This window comes from Anopheles moucheti, chromosome 2 (genome assembly GCF_943734755.1).
Source record: "Anopheles moucheti chromosome 2, idAnoMoucSN_F20_07, whole genome shotgun sequence".
Classification (NCBI taxonomy): domain Eukaryota; kingdom Metazoa; phylum Arthropoda; class Insecta; order Diptera; family Culicidae; genus Anopheles; species Anopheles moucheti.
Window position 1 is genome coordinate 18,816,429 of NC_069140.1, and position 10,707 is coordinate 18,827,135.

At 42.1% G+C, this 10,707-nt stretch overlaps 1 protein-coding gene across 3 annotated transcripts in view; it reads left to right on the forward strand.

Moving 5' to 3' along the window:
* Positions 1 to 3,948, forward strand: part of LOC128309535 (steroid hormone receptor ERR2) — a 33,583-nt gene extending 29,635 nt beyond the window's left edge. For all 3 annotated transcript variants that reach the window (XM_053045950.1, XM_053045949.1, XM_053045948.1), the window contains 4 exons: positions 10 to 325; positions 430 to 1,175; positions 1,260 to 1,432; positions 1,525 to 3,948. In XM_053045950.1, the coding sequence (XP_052901910.1) occupies positions 10 to 325; positions 430 to 1,175; positions 1,260 to 1,432; positions 1,525 to 1,687 (1,398 nt within the window). In that variant the 3' untranslated portion in view covers positions 1,688 to 3,948. The remainder of the gene's footprint in view (positions 1 to 9; positions 326 to 429; positions 1,176 to 1,259; positions 1,433 to 1,524) is intronic.
* The last annotated feature ends 6,759 nt before the right edge of the window (positions 3,949 to 10,707 follow it).

Consider the following 10,707-nt stretch of genomic DNA (forward strand, 5'->3'; position numbering starts at 1 on the left):
TGCTTACAGATGGACTTCAAATGCAGCAGCAATAACAACGAAACACATCTCACAGAACTGCACGGCACTGGTGGTGCCGCTGGACACAACGGTGGCGGCAATGGCAACGGGAAACCACAGTCGCCCGGCTCTCCGGACCGTCAGTTCTGCAGCTCAACTACCTCCGCCATCGGGGACTTTGGCAGCGATGGCACGAACCACGATACGATCAAGGAGGAGTTGCCGCGGCGACTGTGCTTGGTGTGTGGGGACGTGGCAAGTGGATTCCACTATGGTGTTGCCAGCTGTGAAGCATGTAAAGCATTTTTTAAACGTACCATTCAAGGTAAGGGAAACAACTCGTCCAACCCCTTCCAAAGATTTGTGTGTCCATCGGCAGGAGTGGCGCTTAAAGGTCTGTGTATTTATTGTTTTGTTTTTCTATTGTAGGAAACATTGAGTACACGTGTCCCGCGAGTAACGACTGTGAAATTAACAAGCGTCGACGGAAAGCGTGCCAAGCGTGTCGGTTCCGCAAGTGTCTGCTGATGGGAATGCTCAAGGAAGGGGTTCGGCTGGACCGGGTAAGGGGTGGCCGACAAAAGTATCGGCGGAATCCGTGCTCCAACCCGTACCAGATGCAAATCATACAGTCGAACCAGCAGTACACCGCCCAAACACTGGAGGACATCAAGATCCTGGAAGTATTATCCTCGTTCGAGCCGGATCCACTGTCGATCGGCGGTGCTGGGGGTGATATGATGACGGTTGGGGAGGAACGTAACGGTAACGGTGGTGGTGCTCAAACGTCGAGCTCTTCGTTCTCGTCCGCGTCGTCGTCATCGTCCACGAGCAGCAATAGCAGCAACTCGCCTGGTGCTACGGCTGCCGCCGCCGATTCCGGTCTCGACCGGATGGTGATGGGCGGTGACGCGCAGGAAATTTTGAGCGTGCTGAGTGATATTTACGATAAGGAGCTGGTCGGTGTGATTGGGTGGGCAAAGCAGATTCCGGGCTTCACCGATTTGCCGCTGAACGACCAGATGCGTCTGCTGCAGGTAAGCTGGGCCGAGCTGCTGACGCTAATGCTTGCCTACCGGTCGATTCCGTTCGATGGTCGGCTATACTTTGCCACCGACTTCTGGCTGGATGAACGATCGGCGAAGGAGTGTGGTGCCCTTGATCTCTACAACCATGTAAGTGAATCGTTGTCGCTGTATTTTGCATCGCGAACACACGCTTTACTCACACGATACCTGGTATTCTTCTCATTGAAACAGCTAGCACAAATCACCCAACGATTGGAAAAGATCTCGGCCACCAAGGAGGAGTACTATCTGCTGAAGGCCCTATCTCTGTCAAATTGTGATATCAGACTGGATAACTACAGTGCGCTCAAGAAAATTCGTGACTCGATACTGTACGCACTCAATGATTGTGTACTGTTGATAAGGTAAGAGTGCACAGAGCACTGCGCGATGTTAATCAGACAACACCTCATTAATGTTTGTTTGTTCTTGTTGGCGGGTTCCGCTCATATTGCAGGCAACATCAGGCGGTGTCACATCAGCAGCAACTGCTACTGTTGCTGCCATCGTTGCGACAAGCGGATCACATCATTCGCAAATTCTGGACGAATGTGCATATCGAGGGTAACGTGACGATGAACAAACTGTTTGTCGAAATGCTTGAGTCCGTCTCACGATAAGATGCAATAACCGCCCTTAAAAGCAATCGCTACAGCTCTTTCATATTGTTGGGAATAGTTCCCAACATTACATTCAGGCAGGGAGAGTGATAGATAGAGGGATGCGCAGTATAGTGACGTGGTCAGGGGAAGTGACTATAATTTCGTGGAATGGTTACCGAAGCGTTATTCGAATTGTTTACTTAGTTTATAGGTATCTGTTTTTTATGTTTTTTTTTCCAAGTACTGTTCTCGATTTCTTAGAGAAACACATCTCCTGTTTCGTTAAATCTGTACAAACTGTACTGCTCTACTAATGGGAGCACCTGTTCAGTGTTTGTGTAGCTGGTTTCTAGGTTTCATGGAATGATTTCATTGTAACGCTGGAAAGGCACAGCTAGTAGGTCTTCTGTTTTTTTATTCTACGTCTAATTTGTGTTAAAGTTACCGGCAAATTCGGTTCGAAAGTTAAAGCTTCTGGAAGAGTGCATTGTTATAACATGAGAGAAGGTGCAATACGCCGCAGACCTTTGTTGAGCTGTCCGGGAAGAACTGCAATAGTGTTGAATGCGCGTATCAACGCGTCGTTTTTCACGCAGCTATTGTTGCGATGTATCGCAGCGTTGTTATAAATTCCAGTGACATTGGTGGTAATTTGCAGTACCATCGAAGCAAGAAAAAAAAACGCTATCCAGAAGTGAGTGAGGATCGATTATATTGCTTAATTCTCAATTATTAGAGTATTTGCTTGTTTTTAATGACAGTTCATTATTGTAGATCACGCACACAAATATTGTAGAGCGGTTTGAACGCAGGCAGGCGGGATTCTAAAGATTAACTCTACTTGCAATATCTATACTACCCGTTGTAATGGCCGTACAAGTGCCGTAGTAATTTATGTACAGAAAGCAATGTTTTGTATGGCGTATGTATGGATTCTAGCGGAGAGGGGTGTCTGTCAGCGGCACGTCTGTGTTTTTAAATGTTTTATTGTTTTGCTGGAGCGTGTTCAATAGGAACTCTCTTTCTGTAACCACTGACAGAACTCGTTTGATGCAATAGACAGCCGTTTGTAAGGTTCGAATCCTCGACAAAAAAACACACACACACTTATTGTAAATGAGGTTAAAGTAAGAACAGACGGTTTATTGAAGAAATAATTTTGCAATACAGTTCAAAGCATGAGATGAGCTATGAAAGACAGAGCTGAATCTCGAGCGGTGTTTAAGGAAAGGTGTGAACAGTTTGGGGAGCAACTATACCCGTCTTACAATAACATTACAGTACAACTCCACAAGCAAATGATCGTTCAAAATGGTAGGCAGAGCATGAAGTGATGCTCCGTTTGATTTTTAATGTGTTGAATGTTTCCAAAATTCTTTAACGCCAACGTGTATGTAGTTTTTTATGTTTTCATGTGAGCAACAACGTTTTCAGACAAAAGCGTAGAAAGACAAGTAGGTGAAGGGAGAATTACAAAAACCAGCAACCAAACATACAAAAGCGGGAAAGGTCTTCAGCAAAGCAACGGACGATACAAATTCAAATGCATCAAAAAATGGAAACAAAATTTTATCAGCGTAAACGTATAAAATAGAAATAGTTCTATAACACTGCAAATCGTTATTACATGTAAGAACTGAGTTGCACCTATCGGTTGCGGAACGCAATTACTACAGCGGGCCCAACCGTCCGCTTGACATACCAATGTGTCGAAATGGGGTGGAACGAAACAAAATGGAAGTAAATACCCGAAAACTGACTGAAGAAAGTCTCTCGGTACGAAATAGGATGATTGAAAGAATGGCGGCATTAGCCCCGGCAGAGCTATAAGACCGAGGACGGAGAAAGTGTTTTTTTATAGGGAGAATATGCAATTTATCCATTGCCTACAATAACACAGTAAGAAAACCAACGTAGTACAGTAGCGATTAGAAATCTTCCGAGATTTTATGCCGTTCTCTAGAGGGATGGAGGAAGTAGTGGTCCTGTAATGGGGTCCATCAGGGTTGAGCAGGCAGACACACCGCTAAAGGTGTAGAGATTGTCTCAGGGAATGTAACGCGCGATTTGTGCTTGCGATTGTGACGATAGTTTAAAATGGACGTTGATTGTTTGGTAGTAATGTTAGTGAAAGTGACACGGATGGTCTGGGCAGGGAGGTTAAAAAAAACGTACCGCATTGGTCACGTGTATGGGTGTGTAGTAGTTGAATTGGGCAGAGGGTTATCGAATGGATGAATGGATCGTTAAATAGAAATACAGCTGGCACTATTTGCTAATACGGATAGTTGATGGTGTAATGAAGGGCGTGAAAATAGTGGCGATGGAAAGAAATGTGTAACTGTGCTTTTAGATTTGATCTATTATTTGTATAGAATATTACTTTGCATTTCTCTATGGATTTCGCATGATGAATGATAATCACTGTTGATGGTAGGTATCACAATAACGTTACATCAAACACAGTCCCAAACAGGAGACATATTTGAAACAACATACTCAGAATCCGTCAGGCAGCATACATATTTGTTTTGTTTTAAAGCACTGTAACTTGCTGCTAGCTTGGTGTCATAATCAAAATTCCATTTACGTTCTGCACATAAAAGTTTTCTCATGGAAATGGTATTAAAAAAGTTTACTATATCTGTAGCATAACACAAACAAAAAAGATTCACATAGGCATACTTGGTCGTGGTAAAGGTTGAAGCAATTTCATAGAATTGAAATAAAGCTGTACTAACCCGACCGGAAAATAATGTGCTTAGTTGCTGGGGAGAGAATTTTCCTGTAATTTTCATAAGCGGTCATCGGGAATGATTATTTGTGGTGGATTTATCAACATGGCCCTCAAACGTGATGCTCTTATAAGCAGGTAGGACATGTAGTAAGTCCTAAACTTGTAATCCATGGACAATTTGTAGGGTGCATTTTAAGTTGTTTACTGGTTTGCTTATAGAATCAGACGATATGTTTTTTTTGTTCATCGTAGCGTTTTTTTTTTTCAATGTATATAATTTAGTCTTTAACTAATACAAATTCAATACAAATTTTGAGTATGTCACCTTTACAACCTTAATTTTTCTGTGGCATTACCGATTTCCTATAGTTAGTATTAGGTCATTTGTATATACTGTTAACAGATGTATGACATGAACTGCAGTAAATAATGCTTTGTTGCAAAAAAATGTCTCAAGGCATGCAATCTTCATAACACATCATTCGTACCCTGTGTTAGCTCTAAGTCAGTTCTTCATAATAGCACGTGCCATATATTCAGGGTACAATTGAAGTGAAACCAACAACGAAACGAAAGGTAATCCACAACGCTACGCAACGGTAATTTTTCTTTGTAATTTGTTAAGAGAGAGTAGCACCGAACCACTCCATACTATGTTCAATTCATGTTTAATGATTGGAATTTCTTCACTTAGTTGTAAAGTCCTTATCTCCATCGATATGTTTCACTAGAACAATTAGTATTTAATGGACTTAATATAACAAAGTTTTCCATCCACCGGTACCGATGACATAGGTAACCATGGCTCATTTTTGTATGTCGATAGAATTTCCCAACGAATTCCCCAGGAAGTCAAATATTGACGTAAGCTACAGATGCTGAGTTTCCTTCCACAAAAAGTTTTATTCTATTCCCGTAGCGGCCTAAAAACAGATGGTGGGGTAGGTGAACCGGCAATGTTATTGTCACAATGGCTACATCCAAATTGGAGAGATTCCACACACACGCAATTAGTCTTTGGTTTTGTCGCCATGACGGTGTCTCGTTTCAGCTCTGGTCAACAGACGGCTTTTATTTGTTTGTGTTGGGGTATTCCTTCCGAGCAAAAGGTGAAACACGTGACATTCCGGGTATGGCTTGGCGCAAATAAAAGCTCCTAAACAGATGGCAAATGGTAACCAGTGACGTTGGTATCCATGTTCTGTTACTGTTTCGGACATTAAAGATCCAAAGATTCGACCACATGAAACGGTGGGCTAATATACAGATGATAACAATTGGGTGTAATGCGTCCGGACAGTTGAACAGATTCTGACAATGCATAGCTCAAAAGCTGGCAGGATAACGTACTTACCGGAAATGGTAATCCGGTTTGGTAACGAGAGTGTTTGGCTTCAAATGTGACAGATGAACGCAATTCTCGGAACTGCGGCGGGAGGTTATAATACGACATCGAAGCTACTGTTTTGATATACCGTAGCAATAACGGGACACGTTTCCGAAGAACATGATTTTCACAATTTATGAGTAGAAAATGTGTGAGCGTTTAAAGCGAAAATTCCATCCCGTTATTTATAGCGCTTGAGCACCGAATGGCTATCGATGTGATAACATAATAGAAAGCAACAAAAAATGGGATGCAAGTGAGAGGCGGCATGCAATGGAATGCAAGCGGAAGTAAAACATCCCTGGAAATGTAACACATCCAATCTACAGCAGGGAAGTAAAAATAGGTTCGAGGTACTATTGGACCAAAAACCCAGATTGCCGTCTTGTCGGCAGCAGCGTTTGTATGTGTGTGTGTGTGGGGAATTACAGAGAAAAGATAACGAGTTTATTTTATATTTATTGTTGTTAGCCTTTCGCTTGCCCACACCGATTGCTCGATTTGATTTACCAGTTCGAAAAGAAAGCCATCAAATGCGTACCAAACCAAAGACGGTAAAGGGTCATCTGTACTGTGTGTGTGTGTGTGTTTTTTCTCGTGTGAAGTGCTCGTGTGACGTTATATTGTGATAAACACCCTGAACCTTTTGAACCGATGATCTGATATCTTCCTTTGCACAGAATCAAACATAAAAAGCACTGAGGTCTGGTGGGAAAGGTACGTCGGAGGCCTGTACGCAGAAGCGCTTCCTAGAAGGAAGGTATCATTTTCACTCGGCACGTGCCATATCGTCACACACGCACACAATAAAAGTAATAATCACTCAGTAAACAAACTATTAAATCTGCATTGCTGCACTTTCCTGCAGGGCAAAACCATTCGGAACGGTTCGGTACCATGCCACATTAGCAGTGGAGCTTCAGGGTCGGCCTGCCCGAAAGCCATTTGAATTTAGATTGGTTCATTTAAATTTTAACGTATGACCCACTGAAAGGTGTGCCGAGTGCACCGTGGGACCTCTCAACTGTTCAACGTGTCCGACCAACCGAGTGACCCGCTGATCTTGCTTGCTCCCTTTTACTTGCTGAAAGGCAAAGTTCGTAAAGTTTTGCATGAAAAGCGATGCAACCCTACAATCGCTCTTCTTCGCAAGATGGTGCTGTTCAATTAAAGCGTCCTGTCTGTCCGTATTTATGTGTGTGTGTGTGTGTGTGTGTGTGTGTGTGTGTGTGTGTGTGTGTGTTCCCCCCTCACCTAAGGACCAGGGACCATTCGGAATACGGCGATGCATTCCGGCCGAAACGATTCCAAGCCTTAACCGTACATGACTCGAACGAACAGGGAGTCTTTTTTTTTATTTTCATTTGTTTGGGCCGAACCCCGTGACGATGCTGCGAGCATAAATTAATATTTTTGTGAAAAACGGAGAGCTGATCGCAAAAGAAGGCATAAATCATAACGAAGCCCCCCCCCCCGGGTTTGTGTGAGTGGGATTGGAAGGCCAAAGTGTGCATATTTACCGTGGGCATAAATATTCATTTGGGTGGTAGTGGAGCTGGAATATTGTTGGCTTGCCGCTGCTGCTTGCATTCGCTTTGTCGTGATGTGGTATTGGAAATGTAAATTGGTTTGATTTCGTTGTTAACGGTCCTGGTGTGTTTTACCATTTAAGTTACTATTGTTTTTTTGTTTGCTCGATTTGAAAACGGCATTGTAAAGTAAATACATTCTTCAAGGACAATTAGCACACAGCATTGTAAAAAATGTTAACTTCCTTTAAAAGGAAGAAGAAATCGAAAGCATAACTTAACTGTCACAAAATCCTTCATAAATTCAACCTGCACATCGCACAGGCACTGATTTCACGTGCAAAAGTGTGCTAAATCCGACAAACTCTGAACACATAACACAGTACATAATACAGTGCTTACCAAAACTGTATGGATGCTTGTATTCACTACATGGAATTCTTTAAAATTTTGAAGAGAACATAACACCATTGTTTGGAAAACATGTGTAAAATGCAATTTAATATCTTTTTTTTTAACATCATTGCCGTTAATGAAAAGTTCAATTGAGGTCTTCGCAGTGTATTTATGTATTTTTTGATAAATTTAATAATTTTATTTTTTTGGGTATAAACAAATTCCTTTTTGTTGTACCAATGTACCTATCAAATTACCAATAAGAAATTGTGTATCAGGCACAGGAAAATATTTTAAAACGAGCATGGGATCAGTTTTTTTGAGAAGTTTTTGGTGCCCATATGGTGATTGTAAGCACTGTACAAGAAGCACTACAACGATAACAATGTAAATTCAAAAACGTTCCACACCTCTTAATGCGAATACACTGATTGCTTGTATTGGCAAGATGTTTTCAAAGCAAAAAAAAAATTGGGCTTGTGTTTCTTTTCTTCAGAATTCAATGAAACCTGAAAAAGCATTCCAAAATTTTGCTACATTTGCTAGGTGTGTTGTGTGGAAAATGTTCTTCGGGTGCGAATTTCCAAGAACTATAAAGGCAGTTTGTTTTTTTGCGAGTGTTTTTTTTGTGACGAGGAAGGTAAATGTAAAAGGAAATTTGAAGAATTTTCCTACTCCCGGAAACCGACACGGATAGCAGTTTGTTCGAGTGCTTACAGCTCATATCCGAACCCGGAGGTTTTATGATTCCAATGTATTTAATTTGACGTTGTTAGCTGCATTCGTAGTAAGTTGTTCTACTTACCAACGGGAACACAATACGCATTATAGAAAAGGTAAATGTAATAAACGGTAAAGGTTGCTATCCTCACCCACCATGGCATTGTGGCAGACGATTTGAGTGACACAAGCGATAAGCTCCTAACCTTATGTTGCCCAAGCCCAAAGGGCAGCATGCAGGACAATGGACACATCTACCAGGACGTTCGTCAAATTTACGGGCGAGCTGACACATTAGAGACAGAAATAGGACCTAACTTCCAACAGGAAGCACTTGAAATGTGTCACATTTTGACATTTAAAGGACTGTGAAATTGTGCAGATAAAAAACTTTAATGTCGGTATTTACGTAATGCCAGAACATTCTATGGCTTTTGTGCAGAATCTTTAAATGGTAACTAAAGGAACGTTCTTAGAAGGAAGTTGATGTACCGTGAAGAAATTGATAAAACGACATGCACTATAATTCATGAAACAATTAGCAAATTAAACAGTTATTCATCCTGTTGACAATATCTCATTAATGTTATTCCATTTTACGATCAATTCTATTGTTTTATGACGTTTAAACGCTTTACACCCCTTTCACCACCTCCCATCTCTTCAACAGGAAGACGCGTTCCCCGTGAACATAAGGACGCGCATTGTTTCGATACAATTTAATGAAGCGTTTGATTGAGACATTAACGATCACGTGTCGCCATCGGTGTCCGGAACGGGATGGCTTCCTTTCCCATTGTTACGGGTTAATAATGTCTTTGTTTTAATGGTATATCCCATCGACGTCCCGAACCACTTACCGATGTGCTCTGTGTGTACTGTGGCGGCTGGTCGCAGCGATGTAAATCACACAGAAATGGCCCTCGTAGCTCAGGCCAGCCATACTCTGGCGTTGAAAAGTGCCGACGGGCCATCAATTTTGCATGCAATGTTTAACCGCCTCCTGGTCGTTCTGTAAGGTGGAGTTGAGCAGTCGTACGGCTTTGTGAAACGTCGTTCGGTTGGGACCAGGGCATTTGCAAAAGACACCATGCTGATGACAGTGAATAATACTTTCCTTTTGGGTGAAGATGATTAAGCCTAAATGCTACCTACCAGTAGCCAGCAGCAATCGAGCGAGCAGTTTTGCGATGGAGATTTATATGAACCCCTTTTCACTAGTGATCAAGTGAAACGTTAAATGGATGCTGATGTGCCCAGTTCAATGATTCAGTCATTTTATTTTTTATTTATTCATTCATTCAGTCATTTTAAAAAGAAAAGAAAATTGTAGATAATGAAGATCGAGCTTGAAGGTCAAACGTTTATTATCCTTTATGCTCTACCATTCACCCGTCTGTTTATGCTTTGCACTGCGCTGTGCGTAATTCAATAAAGTTGTTATTCATTTCACTATAAAAGAAGGTCACGATGTGAAAGGGGAAAAAAATTTGTTGTCCCAAGCACGGAGCTGATTAAAAGAAACAAAGGAGCCTGTGACTGGCAAAGTGAAACGAAAGTGATTTTGCTATGCGGAATGCATACCTTCAGGCGTTTTTTACGTGAAACACTGCGAAGGCACTTGACAAGAATTTTATGCTGAAAAAAAAACATTCTATACATTTAAACCTCTTTTACTGAACTCGCTTTCCAAACCGTTCCTGCACGGAAGGAAATCGTTGCCCTCATTAACGTATGTATGCAATATGAATAGCTGTTACACGTGTTCCACGTGGCTATTGTCAACAAAATTCTCCCTGCATGTCGTACCGTACAATACGGCAAGGAATTCTCGCGAAAGCCTGAACCACATGTAATAGGAAACCCTGGTTCGGTTGTACTGTGTATCTTTTTATCACTGCGGCGCACATGTGCTTGTATGGGCTGCCATATTTAGAAAACTGCATAGAATATGTGCACCTTCATCTGGTCTGGTTCGGAAAACAGTTCAGCTGCATCACTTTCGAGTGGGGGAATTGTTTCGGTTGTACTGATGGTTAAAGCTCTTTGGCCACATTAACGGGCGACAGCAGAGTACTTTGCTTGCGACGATCTACGACGGCAAGCAACATCTTCTGTGCCTTAGTCACCGTTGCCGTGCCGTTCCTTAGACAGTGGCGCTGGTGTGACGTACTGGTACATGGTTTTGTTGGCACCGTGGCACAATTTGCATGTAAATTTGTTCCCTTGTTCCCGTTTTGCCGATGGCACGGGACTGCTCGCCGCTCAT